Source organism: Stomoxys calcitrans, chromosome 3 (assembly GCF_963082655.1).
Source record: "Stomoxys calcitrans chromosome 3, idStoCalc2.1, whole genome shotgun sequence".
Taxonomy (NCBI): Eukaryota; Metazoa; Arthropoda; class Insecta; order Diptera; family Muscidae; genus Stomoxys; species Stomoxys calcitrans.
The window spans coordinates 92,528,807-92,548,806 of NC_081554.1; the positions used below are offsets into that span (position 1 = coordinate 92,528,807).

The 20,000-nt window shown below is 42.5% G+C and overlaps 1 protein-coding gene across 1 annotated transcript; it reads right to left on the reverse strand.

Moving 5' to 3' along the window:
• Positions 1-1,295: 1,295 nt before the first annotated feature.
• Positions 1,296-17,797, reverse strand: LOC106090834 (5'-3' exoribonuclease 2 homolog). The gene is made up of 2 exons (XM_013257165.2): positions 15,046-17,797; positions 1,296-3,053 (listed from the first exon to the last, which is right to left on the reverse strand). Exons 1-2 carry the CDS (start codon positions 17,618-17,620, stop codon positions 2,713-2,715), a joined length of 2,916 nt encoding a protein of 971 aa, XP_013112619.1. The 5' UTR covers positions 17,621-17,797; the 3' UTR covers positions 1,296-2,712.
• Between the last annotated feature and the right edge of the window lie 2,203 nt (positions 17,798-20,000).

Genomic DNA, 20,000 nt, shown 5'->3' on the forward strand with positions numbered 1-20,000 from the left:
TATGAAGTCGGGTGATCGGTCGATGGTGAGAATTATGAGGAGGTGATGAGACCCCAAAGAGATGACGGCTTGCCAGGATACGTCACTCAGAAGATCAGGGGATCTCGTAATCCTAGTGGGGGCATCCTCATTCACCGTGCAAAACGTGGAGCTTTCAATCTGGGCCTACGGGAGAATGCCATGAAGTGTGATGCGCATTAAAGTCCCCAAGAACCAGACGATTATGGCCAGATAGTAACCCACTTATGTCGGGGTTGTAAGCTTGGTCATTAATGGGGACACAGCTACCGACCGGAGGTATGTACACGATGTGTAGCTCTATCTCGGCAGTACCGGACCTGACTGCTATCCCCATGCACTCTATGTAGGGGTCACTAGCGCCAAGCGCAGGCGAGTTGGGTCTCTATTTTGCACGGAATGGTGTATCACGAAGGCTAATCCCCCACCTCCATTCCTTGAGCGATCCTTACGTAGCACATTGTAACCGTGACAACTGTGCAAGCTGCAGGTGTTGGTCAGCTTTGTCTCCTGGATCGCTGCGACCAATATGCTCTTCCGACTCATAAAGTCCACAATCTCATCGAACTTGCCACGGAGTCCGTTGCAGTTTAGCTGCAAACACGATACATTTCCCGGCACTTGCCTGGCAATATTTGGGCTGGGATGCTGCCGTTGCGTATAGTGCCGTACATGAGAGGTCGGGGGTCACATAGTCCGACGACGAGAACGCTTGTGGCCCACTGCTGGCTATGTTCGCACAGCACCTTGCGACACATCCAGTATGACTATACTCCCGTAGTGAAGTGAGGCCAGAGCAAGATCGGAAATGTACCCACTCCATACACCGGTTACACCTCACCGACCGATGATGGAGGCGGTTCTGGCAAACCGAACAGAACCAGTGTCCGGGGGTCTTTTCAATCCTGGCACGGATCAGAAGAGTGCGGAGAAGGCACTCCGGGATGTGTCGCTCCCATAAGGAAAAAAACGAACACGTACACTGAGGCCGGCAGCCCTCGCCGATGAGAGTTCCATCGGGTCAACCCGGTGCGTACAACCGGCTGCCATGGGATTGACCCACTAATGTCGGGGTTGTAAGCTTGGCCATTAATCGGGACACAGCTATCAACCAAAAGCTTTTCATAAGAGTTTTCATACATAATTCTTATCGAATATCAGCTTATGTAGTAGGTAATGCACATTGTCTTGAAACTCATTGTTACAATTAAGGCAAAGTTTCCGTGAGTGCTCTATCCACCAAATAGGAGATTAAAGAGTATTTAAGAGAGTTTTTTTTACAATTTTAATATAATGTTCTTTATTAAAACCCTTGAATATTTAGGTTACAAAATCAACATCTATATGATGTATGTACTAATATGCTCTAGACAACATCAAAGTGATCTGAGTCTTTTTAATTGCATTTGTTTTTTTTTTGTTGTTGTTGTTGTTGTATAGGATATATATTTTCATTATCATTTACAAACTAAAGCTTAGTCTAAACTTAAGTAAGGTAAAAAAGTATGATGTCGCTTGTTGTTCATACATACTTATACATATGATACGATTACAATCGTACCAGTGTTTGTTGATTTGTTTAAATTTGTGTTTGTTTAGGTCTTTAAATTATTTTAATTCAAAAACGTCGTCCATTCTCAATTCACTTCACTTTCGCGAAGGGAAAATATGATGAAAACTGTTTAACGAAAAACTTTAGTTACGAAATTGGTTGAGTTTTAATTCAAATAAACTTTAAACTTCTTAAATAGTAAACAAATGATTGAAATGGTTTGGTTTGCCTAACTGGAGAAAGGATTGAATGCTTACCCAAAAATGTTTCAAAAAAAATGCTTATACGCTTGCCTTTCCGAGTGAACCTATGCCAAATGCACCTAAGCAGCCTTAAAGGTTCTATCGTTTGTAATAATTGATAAGTGTTTTTTTTAAATCGTCCCGTTTTTCGAGTAGTACATGATATAAGTTGGGAATTCATTACAGCAAAAGAACATTTAATAGTCTTTTTTCAATTTGTTTATAATAAAAAAATATGTTTAACAAAAATATATTTTAAATAAAAAAACAAAAACCCCCAAAGGACGACTTCATCCATATAAATGAGAGTTGCTCTATTATAGGAGGAACGAACTGAGTTTTTGTAGCCCGATCGGGATATTATGTTGCTTTGAGGGTTAAGTACGAATCTGATATTCAAATTCGGGAATAAGGGTCCCATCATCGCAAAAAAAAATTGCACCAAACGATCAAGTAGGCCTATCGGAAGTCAGAGCAAATCGGTACAGCTCTTAGTACGTCTATTTCAAATATATACAATTTCAACCATTATTCTGGGTTCCGAAGCAAGCAATGAAACAACGAAATGTACTTTTAGAAGATATTGTCTAGATTTAATGTTTGCCTACAGTAATTCTTTTCTTTTCATTTTTCATGTTATATAAATTTCTCTCTTCAGTTCCCTTTGTATACAAAATTTTGTAAATTATTATGGGACTTCAACTCTCTTGAAAGTAGTCTTTCCTATTTGCATTGTAGCAAACACAACAAAAAAAAATCTTTTCAATTTGAAAAGAGCATCATTGGAGCAACAAAAACCTAATTGTAAATAATTTTTGTCAAGTTCCAGCTATAAAAAACATTGAAAATGAGAATGGACGAGAAAAATAAAATAACTTAGGTTAGAAAGAATTACTGTTTTCAATATCTACGATGGTTGTTGTTACCGCCACCGCCAGCGCCACCTCTTGACCAATTATTATTACCACTATTATTGTATTGGTTGTTTTGCGAAAAGTTATGTTGGTTCGGCCGGCGATTATTCTGTTGCTGATAGTTTCGATTCTGGTATGAAGATGAAACATATCCTCCTTGCTGTTGTGGTGGAAAACGTCCTTGTGCTTGATGCTGTTGTTGGTGTTGTGGTTGGTTGGAAGAACCAAAACGCCCACCCGATTGATTGTATGGGTGGAATCGCTGTGCACCGGTATTCACCCCAGCCCCTCGGCCACCACCTCCGTAAACATTACCACCACCAGCACCTGTAAAAAATTAAATTTTTTTTTAACTCGTTAACAGTGTATGACATTTTGAAAATAAGGCCAAGTAAATAAAATAAAGTATGGAGTAAGGAAAGTGTGTTGTTGTCAGCACCATTGGACTGGTTATCCGTATTGCGATTTCAATTTCGACCAAGAAAAATCATCAGCAGGAGATGTTAAATGGATCATGATCAAGTCGTCTTAAGGAGCCCTATTCAAATTCAGATGTGTGCTTACAACTCTAGTTGGAATGGTTGTAAAGCACCATGATCCATTTGACATCTCCTGCTGATGATTTTTCTTGGTCGAAAACGAGATCGCGTTACGGAAAACCCGTCAAATGCTTCTAGCAACAACACACTTTTTGCTGACTTTTAAATGTTTTTTGCTTTACTATTCGTTGACTAGAAATCATTAAACAATGGTCTAAAGCCGGAAAATGTACTGCAATGGAACCTCAATCAGATTTTTAGACCAAAAAAAGAAAGCGCAAACAGATAAAAAAAAGTAAACTACGTTTAAATGGCAATCTGCCATCAGACTCACTTCGATGTTTTCGTCCATTGTGATACCACAGGAACAGAAGAAAGAAGATGCCTTCTAGTTCCTACTGTTGAACCATTCAGACCGCTTTAAAAAGCCCAATAACTTGCGAATGTTCACATCCGCTAAATCTCAATCTCAGCAGGCCTCGTCGTCGAACGTTTTTTAACATCGTTGCAAGGCCATGTTAAATCCGGCACGGGATAGCTGTGAGCACCACACAGCCTGGAATATTGAGGTCCAATTTGTGTGGTGTTCATTGCTGTCATGAGAAACTAAGCTGCGTGCTACCGGGCGCGTCCACAGGTTGCGGATAGTAGAATACTCCATACGGAGTAGCTGCAACGGTAGTCGCGGACAATCAACAATATCGAGCGGAAAGTCTCAGTCGACAAATTCACTAATTGTGTACACAAAAAAAAAAATCAGAAAGGTGTTTTTTATTCTCTCTCTCTCTCTCATAAAAAATGTTAACTTTTTAATCTGTAGAGGACATCTTAGAAGACCGTGTCGTGTAAACCGTCATCTGACATCTGATAACGTTGGGCTGCAAGGCAATGTTCTTGCTGTCTCAGTGGCAATGAAAGTATGTTCATCACCACTCCTGACTAACCCACCAATTATCACAATTTGATCTTCTCAACAACGTTAGAGTGCCCATCACTGCAATAAATCATCAATGGATTAAATGGATTACGTTAGAAAATCTCAGCAGACCGCGTCGTCAAAACGTTTTTAAACATCCGTGCAAAACCATGTTAAATCCCGGCAAGGTATAGCTGTAAGCACCACACAGGCTGGAACATTGAGGTTCAATTTATGTGGTGTTCATTGCTGTCACGAGAAAGTGAGCTGCGAGCTACCGGACGCGTCCACCGATTGCGGATAGTAGAATACTCTATACGGAGTAGCTGCAACGGTAGTCGCGGACAATTAGCGGTATCGAGCGGAGAGTCTCAGTGAGAGGCCGGGCGGCACCGGCTCTTGCTCAAATACTGAATGTCTATGATGCTCGATATGACAAGGCGAGTTATTGGCGTCTTTAAGTAACCAATGGCCACCATGTTTCCGCGGCAATCGGTCCTTTGGACCGAAACGAGCTTGCTCACCTGCAGGAGCTTGACGAGGATCACCACCTACACATGAAAATGTAGTTATAACAACAACAACCATGTTAAAATGTTGAAGACATATAGCCGACAGCATATACAAATCGTTGATGACATTTTCATGTAGTTGTCGCAAAAATCATGCATGCCATCTTAGGCGACATTGTGAACGAACATGTCATCATGTCTCATGACAATTCAAGTAACAGGACTTTTACAAAGGCCTTTAGAAAGCGTCCGTTTTTTGAAGAAAAAAATAAAAAAACATTTTAAATTTCTCAATAAAAAAATTATTCTGACTTGTCATAGACACGTTTAGGAATTCGGTGACAATCAAACTGTATAACAGGCAATCTGTAGGTGACAAAATTCAAATTGTCTTAAAGAAGTCTATCATGATATTGACTTCAAAGACTTCAGCGATATAGAGCGGAGAGTCTCAATGAGAGGCCGGGCGGCATCGGCTCTTGCTCAAATACTGAGTGCCTATGATGCTCGATATGTCAAGGCGAGTTATTGGCGTCTTTAAATAACTAATGGCCATCATGTTCCTGCGGCAATCGACGACGAGGATCGCCACCTCCACATGAAAATGAGGTTATAACAACAACAACCATGTTAAAACGTTGAAGACATATAGCCGACGGCATATATTGGGTTGCCCAAAAAGTAATTGCGGATTTTTCATATAGTCGGCGTTGACAAATTTTTTCACAGCTTGTGACTCTGTAATTGCGTTCTTTCTTCTGTTAGTTATCAGCTGTTACTTTTAGCTTGCTTTAGAAAAAAAGTGTAAAAAAAGTATATTTGATTAAAGTTCATTCTAAGTTTTATTAAAAATGCATTTGCTTTCTTTTTAAAAATCCGCAATTACTTTTTGGGCAACCCAATACAAATCGTTGATTAAATCCTATGGCAGCCGGTTGTATGTACCGGATTGACCCGATGTGCTGTCGATTGACGGCAAGTGCTGTCGCCTCAGTGTACTACACACTGCTACAACAACACAAATCGTTGATGACATTTTCATGTAGTTGTCGCAAAAATCATGCATGACATTTTAAGCGACATTGTGAACGCTTTAGAAAGCGTCCGTTTTTCGAAGAAAAAAATAAATAACATTTTAAATTTCTCAATAAAAAAAATTGTGCTGACTTGTCATAGACACGTTTAGGAATTCATTAACAAAATTCGAATTGTCTTAAACAAGGCGTATTAATCAGGTGGCCCTATCAGCATAGCTGATAGAACTTGAAATGTCAATTCATTTTTAAATTCGCCTCATAAAAATATAAACTTCAAAATAAATATTTTATAAATAAATTTTTGTGTTCTCTGCTGTTATGATTCTAAGACTTAGCTTAAATAATGGTACGCGTCTAACAACCTCAATCGATATCAGCTTCACTTAGGAAACTTAGGTTCATTGTGTCGCCCCCAAAAAAATTTCAAAAAGAGCTGAAGAACAGCGATAAAATTTACGGCAGTACGAAGACATACATTACAGACATTAGAATGAAGACGTTAAGGAACCAACAATGTTGTTGTTGTAGCAGTTTATTGTGTACTATCTTTCGTCTGCTTGATTCTGTTGAGTGTCAAGACCCATGAACTCCGCGACTAAGACGGGGTGCGTCCACAGGGATCTGGGTCTGAGTCGAGTGGGTCTGGCCGGGCAGTTAAACAGGTGACGTGTATCGTGCGGTCCCTGGTTACAATCGGGACATACATCTTGCACGTCGGCATCAATCCTAGCTCTGTGGGAATTGAGGCGGCTGCATCTGCCGGAACGTAATTGAGCCAGAACCACTCTGGTTTGCCGGGGGAGGTCGATTTCTTCGGGTGCAATGGGTGGCGGTCGTTCTCCAAGGACTACATTCACCCGGTAGCCAATTAACGCGTCTGCTACCGTGTCTGCATGAATGTTGTTCAGGCCCGCTTGATCTAGAGGTTCTCTCTTGTAGCGCTGGACCTCACGCTCTAGATCGTGTAGATCTACCTTAAGGCTTCTGGGCGGTGGGTATCTATCCACAAGATGATGATTTGGATGATTTCTGCGATAACAGCCCAAAAGGTATTGCTTAGACAGCATGTAGTTATGTCTTCGCACTGGTAGGATCTTTGTCTCCTGATGGAGGTGGTCCACATGAGAACTAAGGAGACAGCCCGTCGCAGTTCGGAGGGCGGCATTCTGACAGATCTAAATATTATTCCACTGCATGTCACAAAGTTGACGTGACCACACTGGCGCTGCATAACTTACCACAGACCGGCCAATTGCTTTGTACGTGGTCAACAAGGTTTCTTTGTCTGCACCCCAAGCGCTGCCAGCGAGTGACTTGAGGACCTTGTTTCTACTTTTGACTTTATTGCAGATTGCTGTGGCATGTGGGGAGAAAGTGTAGGAGCTGTCAAATGTGACGCCAAGTATTTTGGGACACTTGATGGTCGGAATCATTTCTCCATCGACCATCACAGTCAGCTCAATATTCACCTCACGCGTATTTGTAGTGAACAGTGTGGCTGAAGATTTGGTGGCGGATATCTTCAGATTTCTTGCAGCGAAATATGAGGCAAGCTCGTTGAGGTAGACGTTCAACCTATCGCAGATGTCATCAATGGTTGGGGGGCCTGATGGCATGATCGTACAGTCGTCCGCATATGATACGATCTCTATGCCGTCTGGAGGAGGTGGGATGGACGATAGGTAGAGGTTAAACAGAGCCGGAGATATCACCCCACCTTGGGGAACTCCCTGTTTCACTCTACGGTGTTTTGACTTCTTATCCCTAAATTCCACAAATGACTGGCGGCCACACAGATAATTCGCGACCCAACGTTTCAGACCTGGCTGGAGAGACGTGTTGGCGATGTCCTCAAATAATTTGGCATGGCTGACCGTGTCGAATGCCTTCGATAGGTCCAGTGCCACGAGGACCGTCCTATCACATGGCCTGGGTTGATTGAAGCCACGGCAAATGTGTGTGGTGATGGCATGCAAAGCTGTTGTTGTGCTGTGCAGTCTCCGAAATCCGTGTTGATGCTCGGCGAATGGAAATTCTCCTACGAGGCTCGGGAGGAGTAATGCCTCAAGCGTCTTAGCCACTGGTGAGAGAAGGGAGATCGGTCTGTACGACTCCCCCAAACTCGGGTCTTTACCAGGCTTCAGTAGCGGGATCACTCTGCCCATTTTCCAGACATCGGGAACTATAAGAGTGTTCAATGACAGGTTAAGGACAGTGGTAAGGTACTCAACTCCAGGTAAATCCAGATTCTTCAGCATCAATGTAGAGATTCCGTCGGGGCCCAACGCCTTGGAAGATTTGGCGCCACGGATGACATTCGTAACTTCGCCCACGGTAAATTGTGGTGGCTGGCTTTCCTCCTTGCCCTGTCTCTCTCGGGATGCACTATAAATTGACGGTTGAACAACCTGGCGCATCTCTTCGGATCAGTCACGGTTAACTCGCCAAAAGTGACTGAGGTCCTGTCGTCCCGTCTACCGGGGTTCGAGAGAGACTTAACAGTGGCCCACAATTTGCCTGCACCGGTGCCTAAGTTACATTGCTCCAAGTGTTCCAGCCACAAATTCCGCTTATGTTCGTTGACTACCCTGTTTATTTCCAGATTCAGCTCGCTGATTCTGGGGTTAGCGGGGTCCATAGCACGAATCCCATCACGCTCGTCTGCGAGTACCACTGCTTGCGCCGGGAAATTGGGTCGCACTTGCGGTATTCGACCGGCTGGTATAAAGCGAGCGGCTGCTGCGTTGATGATATCTCGGAATTTCCTCTCGGCCACAAGCACATCAGAGGGGGGTGGCAGTTCATTGAAGCGGCGATTGGTATACTCTCTGAAGCCAGTCCAATTGGTCTTCTTGTAATTGATGAACGTCCGGCGCTCAGAGGTTATGAAGTCGGGTGGTCGGTCGATGGTGAGGATTATGGGGAGGTGGTCTGACCCCAAGGAGATGACGGCTTGCCAGGATACGTCACTCTGGAGATTAGGGGATGCGATTGAGATGTCTGGCGAGCTGCTGCACCTCCTCTTAATCCTAGTGGGGGCATCCTCATTCACCGTGCAAAACGTGGAGCTATCTATCTGCTCTGCCAAAGCTATGCCACGCTGGTCGTTACCTAGGGGAGAATGCCATGACGAGTGATGTGCATTAAAATCCCCCAGAACCAGACGACTATGGCCAGATAGCAACCCACTTATGTCGGGGCTGTAGGCCTGGCCATTAATCGGGACACAGCTACCAACCGGCGGTATATACACGTTGTATATCTCTATCTCGGCAGTACCAGACCTGGCTGCTACCCCCATACATTCCATGTATGGGTCACTAGCGTCAAGCGCAGGCGAGATAGGTCTATACTGCACGGAATGGTGTATAACGAAGGCCAATCCCCCACCTCCATTCCTTGAGCGATCCTTACGTAGCACATTGTAGCCGTGACAACTGTGCAAGCTGCAGGTGTTAGTCAGCTTTGTCTCATGGATCGCTGCGACCGATATGCTCTTCCGACCCATAAAATCTACAATCTCATCAATCTTGCCTCGCAGTCCATTGCAGTTTAACTGCAAGAACGATACATTTCCCGACACTGGCCTGGCAATAGTAGGGCTAGGGTGCTGTCGTTGCATAAATTGCCGTACGGGAGAGATCGGGGGGGTCACATAGTCCGACGACGAGGACGCCGAAGGCGACGACGGCGACGCTTGTGACCCACTGCTGGCTATGTTCGCACAGCACCTAGCGACATAGCCAGTATGACTATACTCCCGTAGCGAAGTTAGGCCAGAGCAAGAACGGAAATGTACCCACTCCAAGCACCGGTTACACCTCACCGACACTGACCGATGATGAAGGCGGTTCTGGCAAACGGAACAGAACCAGGGTCCGGGGTTCTTTTCAATCCCGGCACGGACCAGAAGCATACGGAGAAGGCACTCCGGGATGTGCCTCTCCCATGACGAAAAGACGAACACGTACACTGAGGCGGCAGCCCTTGCCGATGAAGATTCCATCGGGTCAATCCGGTGCGTACAACCGGCTGCCATGGGATTGAGGAACCAACAATAAGTCCCCCACGTGTCCAGCCCGACTTCAAAGTCCTGGGATTATAACGGCTTGCCAGGACCCATTTCAGCAGTGAGAGCGGTAGCTCCATCTCATCTAGGAAAGGTCCCCTGAACACACTAAGTCACCTCATATTGGTGAGTACCACCAACGTTTTTTGGGGTTTACGTCAAGTCCATCGGCCAATTTTGGTATCGTAATGGCTTGCCAGGACCCTTTCAACAGTGAGAGCGGTAGTCCCACCTCATCTAGGAAAGGTCCCCTCAACACATCAAGTTACCTCATATTAATAGCAATCCCATAGCCAATCTTGGCAGCATACTATATGAACTCATCAAATAAATAAATTAAAGCTATCTATTAAGCCAAAAAATTCACCGAGGCAACTGATTCGAAAAGAAAGTCGAATACAATACGACAAATTGGCGTTGGTTCTACCTATCCCGTCGAAATTGATGCTGATCCTGATGAAGTAAATGCTTATTATCTAAACTGGACAGTGAACCCTGAATCTAATACTGCACAAAGAAACACATCAACTGTTTCATCGAATGCAACAATATTTCCTGAATTCACAACTTTTGAATTAGCATGTGTTCAGCCTATTGATGTATATGAGGGCTGTATGGCAATAAAATCAAATGCAGTTGGTTTGGATGATTCATAAAATGCACTTTGCAGTATATACTGTCTTATATTATCCACTTTTTTAACACTATATCGACCACAAGCATATATCCGTTCGCATGGAAACATTCAAAAGTGATACCAGTGCCAAAATCAAAACATGGAAATGACTATCGCCCGATATCCATTTTGCCATTCTTATCGAAGGCTTTTGAGAAAATAACCCATAAGCAAATAAGTGCATACATAAATGATTTCCGCCTGTTATCCACCATACAGTCTGGTTTCAGACCAAGGCATAGCTACATCACTGCTTTAATCGATGTTACCGAAGACATTAGATCAAATAATGAAGATGGACAAGTAACATTTCTAGTACTGTTGGATCACTCAAAAGCCTTTGACTATGTCAGCCATAATGTACTTTGCTTAACACAGAATTTCACTCTGTTGTATTTAAAGACCTAATGTCCAAATCTCTGCAACTGAATAAAGGTGTACCGCAGGGTTCGATTCTGGAACCACTGCTTTTCTCGATATACATAAATGACCTTCCATCCCGGCTCACATATTCCTCTATACACATATATGGCGATACCTATCTGAGCTTTTCTAAATCTGACATACCTCAAGGATTCCTCAAAATAAATGAAGATTTGGATATTGTTTCCAGATGGACTCATGACATTTAGCTGCATATAAACCCACTCAAATTGAACTGTCTATTAATTTCAAATCACAACCAGAATATTGTCACTGATGAATGCAAATTAATGGTGACCAGCATTTCCAGTTTGTTAACAAAGCTAAAAATCTTGGCTTAGCTTTTAGTAATACACTAACATGGACTGATCACATAATTGCAACAACTGGAAAAATATTTGGTATACCAAGAACACTATATCAAACGCAATCGTTTACACCACAACACATAGGTCCTTGTTGGCTAAATCGTACCTACTACCTGTGCTCTGCTATGGAAGTGAGCAATGTTGCCATTCAAGAAATTTATTTTCTACCAAAATTTAAGAAAAATCCTACCAAATGTTTTACAAACCAATTTTGCCACTCCATTTGCCACACCGCAAAAAAACGTTTTAAACTTTACAAAGTACTAGATCGTCGTTATTCATAGAGAAACTAGACATTTCTGAACGTCTGTTTGCTGAAATCACTCCACAGCATTAATCAAACTTGACGTGTATCTTGATATATACCGATCTCCCGAAAAGAAATCTTGGAATCTCGTATTTTGGTCCGATTTCAATGTACAACTCTGCCGGATAAAGCGATCTGCCAATTTAAGTGTTTGAGCATAGACAATTTTCGCCATCGCAGTGAGTTGCATGGACCCCTCAACATATGAGTATGAACCAGATATGACCATATTTAAAGTCAACTGCCATATAGCCCTGTTTTCCGATTAAAGCCCTTGGATGCACAAAAGTCACATTCCCTAGCCAGAATTTACGAAATGTAGAAGAGATACCTTACAACTCGTACCAAAATTTCAAATTTTGCCTATAAACATTCCACTAAGGAACAGGGGCAAAATTCTCGCATATTAATGAGTGCAGTCCGATTCAAGTTTAAGCTCAGTGATAAGGGGCCTCCTTTTTATAGCCGAGTCCGAACGGCGTGCCGCAATGCGACACCTCTTTGGAGAGAAGTTTTACATGGCATAGTACCTCACAAATGTTGCCAGCAATAGGAGGGGAAAAACACCGCTGAAAATTTTTTCTGATGGTCTCGCCTGGATTCGAACCCAGGCTTTCAGCGTCATTGGCGGACTTGCTAACCTCTGCGCTACGGTGGCCTCCCTTCAAACTCGTACCAGTTATGGTCAATATCAGAACCTACGCACTTTCTCCTGAAATTTGAAGCATGATTTTATTCTGCGCTCTCAGCGAGTTAGTTATCCATGTCGATTTTTCAGTAATAAATTTGGTGTTTCTATGTTAGACAAACATACCAAAAATTGAGGTCTACCTACCAACAGCCCACAATGCTATTATTAAATACGTTCGTGGACTAAATCGATATGACAGTTATTCGCTCTACGAGAAAAGTATTACCTTGACATCATGTATCTTTAACTCTTACATAAAATCATCTGTGAGAGATGTCCGAAGTACCTGTATCGAAAATTGCAATTTGGGAGAACAACTCGCAGGATTTTAATAGTCGCCCCACGGTCGTCGTCGTCGTCTATTTATATCAAAATGGCAATATTTTACAAATTCGTTCGGCCTTTGGAAATCTCTATTTCTTGCTAGCTACGTTGAATGTCATTGATATCACACATACTGTAATTATAAGATCATTGTTATCTTGTTGTATGTGAAAACAAAACAAGTAAATACAAATGATAAAGTAGAGTAGCAGGCAGGTGAAAACAACACCAACTACCACGATGAACTCGACGAGGAGGTGAATTGTGAACTACATGTGTGGCCGCCAGTTAAGAAAAACGAAGTCGAAGCCCGTAGAGTTAAACATCGAGTTTCCTAGGTGGGTGTTTCCCAGGTACTGTTAAACCTCTTCCTCTCCAACTGTCGTTCCGGCATTGAGGAGAACCCCCGACACTGGTTCTACTCGGTTTGCCAGAACCGCCTCCAGCATCGCTCGGTGTCTAATAGGTATAACCGGTGCATGCATGCAGTGGGTGCATTACCGATCTTGTTCTAACCTTACGCCACTACGGGAGTACAGTCGCACTAAATATGTTGCAAGGTGCTGTGCGAACATAGACAATAGTGGTCACAAGCTAGGTGTGGCCGCCAGTTAAGAAAAACGAAGTCGAAGCCCGTAGAGTTAAACATCGAGTTTCCTAGGTGGGTGTTTCCCAGGTACTGTTAAACCTCTTCCTCTCCAACTGTCGTTCCGGCATTGAGGAGAACCCCCGACACTGGTTCTACTCGGTTTGCCAGAACCGCCTCCAGCATCGCTCGGTGTCTAATAGGTATAACCGGTGCATGCATGCAGTGGGTGCATTACCGATCTTATTCTAACCTTACGCCACTACGGGAGTACAGTCGCACTAAATATGTTGCAAGGTGCTGTGCGAACATAGACAATAGTGGTCACAAGCTAGGTCGTCGCCTTCGACGTGTTCATCATCGGGTTAGGTGATCGCTCCGACCTCTCCTGTGCGGCAATAAACGCAACAGCAGCTCCCCAGTCTGAAAATTGCTGGACCAATGCCGGGAAGTGTATCATTCTTGAAACTGAATTGCCACGGACTCCGATTTTGTGATTTGGATGTACATATTGGTTGCAGCGATCCAGGGGACAAAGCTGACCAACCCCTTCAGCCTACACAGTTGTCACGGATACATTGTGATACGTAAGGATCGATTAAGGAGTGGAGGTGGTGGATTGATCTTCGTGTTACACCATTACCTACATGGAATGTATGGGAATAGCAGTCAGGTCTTGTACTGCCGAGGAAGAGCTATACAACGTGTACATACCGCCGGTTGGTAGCTGTGACCCAGTTAATGACCAGGCCTACAAGCCCGAAATAAGTGGGCTACTGTCTGTCCATAAACGACTGGTTCTAGGAGACTTTAATGCGCATCACGTTTCATGGCATTCTGCCTTAGTTGACGACCAGCACGGGAAAGTTGTGAGCGCCACAAAGGCTGGAACATTGAGGTCCAATCTGTGTGGTATTCATTGCTGAACAAACTTAGCTGCGAGCTACAACATGCTCCATATGGAGTAGCTGCAATGGCAGTCGCGGACAATCAGCGGTATTGAACGGAGAGTCTCGGTGAGAGGCCAGGCGGCACCGGCTCTTGGACCAATACTGAGTACCTATGATGCTCGATATGACAAGGCGAGTTATTGGCGCCATTAAATAACCAATGGCCACCTTGTTCCCACGGCGATCGGTCCTTTGGAGCGGAACGAGCTTGTTCACCTAAAGGAGCTTGACGAGGATCGCCGCCACCACATGAAAATGTGGCTACAACAACAACAACCAGCACAGCATAACTTTGGCAGAGCAGATTGAAGTTTCCATGTTATGCTCGGTGAATGAGTTACAAAATCTCCAAGTCCCTAGCTGGCAGCACTTGGCGTGCTGATAAAGAAACCTTGTTGCCCACGCACAATGCAATTGGCTGGCCTGTGGCAAGTTATGCATCGTCAGTGTGGGCTCGTCAACTATGCGACAAACAGAGGAATAATATTCAGGTGACGGACCATGCCCAGCACGATTGTTGGAAGTCGGAATTGAAGGAAATCGTCAAATGAACAAGCTAGAAACTGCTGTAGAGACACAGTACAAGAAATTGCCAATCCCAAGGCAGCCGGTTGTACGCACCGGATTGACCCGATGAAGTCCTTCATCGGCAAGGCCCGCCGCCTCAGTGCATTAAAAAAAAAACACTATTTATGAACCACTTGGTTTGGCCCGATAAAGTCCTTCCTTCATCGGCAAGGGCTGCCGCCTCAGTGCACAACGCACTGCTACAATAACAACAAATCTCGCCATCAGGAAGGGTAAACAATCGCTTAAAATCTTTTTTTTTCAGAAAATTTTTTTCTTTTCATTTGGATACGAAGTGCAACTCATCACTTAAATATAATTGACATACGTTAATTGGCAACAATTGATACATACCTCCTCTGCCTCTGCTAAAATTGCTCCCACTGCCACCCCTATTGTTGAAGTTACTATTTGTGTTGCCATAGTTGAAACTTTGGGCATTATATTGTTTGTTGAAGCCACCTTGTTGTCCCATGGTGTTGTTCAGCATGCGATGACCACCTTGCGTTACATAGGCTTGTGGCAGATTATTGTTGAAACCAATTCGGGGTTTGTAGTTCGAATCCCTTTTCTCAGGCGCCAGCACGGCCGGAGGATCGATGGCATTGTTTAGACGTTTGGCGGGGAATATGAAGTCCTCGTCGTATTGTGGATCTCTAAAACGTACCGTTATCACCTCATTATCGGTGATATCATAAAGACCCATTATGGGTGAGTGAAGGGTACCTTGAACAGGTACATTCTCATCAGCCAACAAAATGGTGCCGCGCATGCCATCCATAAGCACATTTATTTCGGGTGTTTTAGAAAAGGCGTTTGTGGCGTAGTATTGTGTGAAAGCTTTGAAGAATTCATTTCCACGGCTTATATACAATTTACAGTCTCCCCTTTGGTTGCGCTTTATTTCCTGTGCCGTGAGCATTCCATAGAAAGGTTTAAGCGCCTTAAACAATCGGTTTTCGTCCACAAATGGTAGTAGAGCAACCCCCTGCCAGGCATATTTCTTGCCATTCAAATCAATCTTAAAATCTTCCGGGTAAAAATCTATTATATCCGAATGGGGGTCATGCATTAGAGTGGCCCAAGGTTTTGGCACGTGACTGCTACTAGCTGCCGGGAACACGCCCATAAGTTGTTCTAAAGGATTGAAGGGTTTAGATCCTTTCGGGAAGCTGGTTGACAACCCCGATATATTGACGAAGTCCGAAGCAAATGGTGCGTAATGGTATGGGAAATACCAATCCCAAGAGGCACATCCCTGATAGTAGTATTTAAGGACCCAACATAGACCTCGGACATATTGAAGAGCCACGGAGTACCGGAAATCAAGATTTTCCTGACCCACATCAAATTTCGATTCGTAATAACGATCTTTGAATCCGTCTTCCCATAGGCGAACCTCATCATTTGCATGCTCTTCATCTTCGTTATCGTCGTCCAAACCAGCCTGGGCTGCATTCCTTTTCTGGCCCGCATGTTGTCCTCTCTGGTCCATGCCAGCTTGTGTGGAATTGGTGTTTCTTAAATTAGCCGCATTCTGCTTATAATTATCAATTATAGGCAGAGGATTTGCATTACCTCTGCCCAAAGGCGTCAGCCTGAAGGAGCCCGATTGTTCCATAACATTTGCATTGTATGAATTGGCCTCTCTACGACGTTTGGCCTTTTCGCGCTGCTTGAATTGCACTTCACGACGTTGTCGATCTTTGAAAATGTGATCCTCGACATTTCCCAAATCGGTGAGAATCAATTGCACTCTATCCAAGTTCACTTCACCAGAGTTAGTGAGATAGCCTCCCGTGCGATAGACACATTTCTTATAGAGCTCCACCAAACGATCAACAGCACCTTCTCTTATCTCCAAGGAGGGAAGGTGGGGCAGAAAATCATTGCCTACAAAGAAGCACATGAAAACCCAGTCATCTAAGACTCTTTCAAATTCGTATTTAAAGGGCAAATTGGGCATTTCCAAACACTTCTTCAAATACTCCCTTAGAACACTCAAACGTACAAATATAAATTTAACTTCCGCTCCAATAGGTACATCGGGTTTGAAATTGGAGACGTCAGTAACACCCTCTGGCGTTAGCCCGGTACATTTGTCCATTTCATGGCCAAATTGACTGCAAAGGTCACAAGGCTTTGGTTTGTTGGGCAAAAACTCCTCTCTTATAATGGTGAAGTTTGGCTCATGAGTGGCTAGACCTAACATAATCAAATCGGCATCCGCGCCACACAGAACGTGTTGTGTGTTAGGGTCGTGATCCGGCTGTGATCTTTGCTTTCTAATGTAATCCATAATCTTATGCTCCCCCTCGCCAGGCACATTGGCGTCCGAAAGAACCACTTTGATGTCTCTCCATGCAGGATTATTGTTCAGACGATCATGTATATAGTAGTGTAAACACTGAGATAAACGCTCCATGAACGGTGTGCCAGGTGTAATGCAGTTTGAATCAAAATGTTCACCCTTTTCCTTTTCTGGTGGCAAAATACAGCCTTTGGCCATTAACTCGCTGCGAATTCTCTCCATTTCCATGCGCTTCTCCACAGACTCTTTGGCAGCTCGAAAACGTCGGGAGCGTTGTTGGTTCATTTTTGCCCTGGGTGCCACGCCATCAATAGCCATGTAGAGAATCTTTCTTGGTCGTACAATATTCATCAGCCTGTCAATACAGTCGAAAATGGCCACCATCATTTCGTCTTCGTTTTTGGGAGCGGGTTTATCTTCTGGATGTGTGCAAGGATGGATAATGCCATTCATATCCAGGTACAGATTGTCAAATTCAATTCCATTTGGGTTTGGCAGAGTACAGTCAGGATAGATATTTTTGCCTGTTTCTGGGTCAACTTCTTTATTCTCAACACATTCGATTATAACACTGGGATACTTTCGGCTAAGCCATCTAAAAAATGCTGGTACTCCCATGTCGAAGAGAGAATACCAAATACAAATCTAACTTTAGGTGGCAAAAGGACAGTTTTTTAAAAACTGTTTAATTTCGTGGGTGAAACGTGTTCTTTTTTTCCAACTGTATTTATTTTCCCACTTGCAGCTATCGAAAACAACAATATGCGGCACCGAAAAAACGTGTGTATGTGTATGTACTAAAAATCGGTTTTCGACTAATCAATTATTCAACTTTGCGGTTAAAAAATCGACTAATCGATTATGAACTTGGGCCATCGAAATCGTTAACATAATGTAATGGCCCTTTTAGACGGCACATAATGATTGTAATCATCATGTTTACGTGTTGATTACAGCCTTTGCCTTAACGGTTCATCGCCTTTTTTTCTTTTCTTCGATTTAATTTGTTTTTTCATACTTTCTCATTTTTTAACTTTATTTGGCACAGAACTAGAGCTGGCTAGCTATCGATAAACAGAATATGCTATATTTTCGATAGTTTTAATAATATACATCGATACTCTCGTTACTATCTCATCAACTATATTTAAACGAAAATGAGAAGTAAAAATCAGGATATTGATTTATATAGAAGCAATATCAATGAACAGACCAAATAAAACCAAGGTTAATAAAGTCAGTTGGAAGTCATAAAAGAATTCATTGTACAAAATGTTAGTCTAATCAGATGAAAAATGAGCCCTCTTTAGGCGCAATGTATCTTAAAATATATATTCAGTGTCGGATTGGTAATTTTTTTTAGTTTTCCAAAAAATTTTACATTTTTGATAGTATCCATCGGAAAAATATCAATCGATATTCAGTCAAAAATTTAAATGTCAATAGTGCTATCGATATTTTGTCAGCTCTACACAGAACGTGTTTTTTAATATCTGTTATTTAATGATTACACATTTCTTTGTAAACGGTAATCTATAGATGTCATTCTCGAAAAAAATCAAATGATTGTGCCATCAGTCATAGCTGAAAAATCAAAATTATTTGATTTTTTCGATGAATGATATCTATCCATTACCGTTTAATAGGACATTCAATATGACATTCCCTCATTAAGGCTGGTACTATGTTCGATTTTCGCAATAATTTTCGCCGATTACTTTTTTTAGATAATAGATGTTGATGCAAAAAAACTTGCTGATTTCTTCCAGTTGCACATTCCCTCATTACTTAAGGTAAAATTTTAATAAAATTGTTTTTTAACCTTATTATTTGTGTAGTGTTTCAAAAAAGTAATCGCAGAAATATGGGGTTTCAACGGTGAAAATTGAAAAACTATACCAGCCTTACTTATGAAAAGAAATGTAACCGGTGAAAAACAAACATAGTACCAGCCAAGATATATTAATTTTCAGGTAGTGGCAGTTGCCCAACGACAAAATATTGTGTTCACTTTCTGTCAAAAACATTGATTAGTGCAACTCTGATTTTGAGTATGTTACTAGTTCGCGCCATTTTTCGTTGTGTTATGGTTCTTAACCCCACCCCACCCACTCACAACTCACAAGAAAAAATTGTATTCAGCTGTTTACGGTACTCTACCTGGTAATTATGTCATGGTACCATTTTTGTATATTACGAAAAGCACGCTACAGCTCAATGCGGATTTATAAAGGTGGTCTCACTCGAACAGCTGTTAGCAGCCGGCCAGTTTGACGGTATTAAGATGTCAGATTTTGTTTGCATTCTCTTTGTTGTCCTCTTCTTTCTCTAATATTATCTGTTCATGTATGCATGAGAATACCTTTTATTGTTTCGCCATGAGCTGTAGCCAAACAATTAGAGGTGGTCGCATTTGTACAGCAACCACCAATCATATGGTGCAATCCGCCATGGTGTCATCAAGCTGATCGACGTTTTGCCGACACACACAAATAAATTTGTATGCGTGTGTGTATACATGGGCGTATATGAGCGAGAAAAAGATAACAAAAGAAGAATGCAAACAAAAAATATAAAATATCAGTGCAATGGGGTATTAATAAGTTATCGATATTATATCAACAGATTATAACACATTATTAGTGACTTGCACTAAATAGTACTAAAATAAAACAACAATTATGAGCTCAGCATGGCAGATCATGTTTCGTGGTCATTGTATAATATTGGTTAACATAGGATCCATATTGATGTATGGATCACATGTACACATAATATCAGTAATGGCTGAAAATTGATTTTTTTGATGATTGGTGTGTATCGATTACCATTAACACAGAAATGCGTAATAATAACCAGACAGATATTGAAAAACACATTCTGTCTAAAATAAAGTTTTAACCAGAGAAGAAAGGCACGGAAAATTAAATACAATCAAAGAGAAAAAAAGTCCATGTATCGCTTTTGGCAAAAGCTCTATTTAAGACGTACACACGAT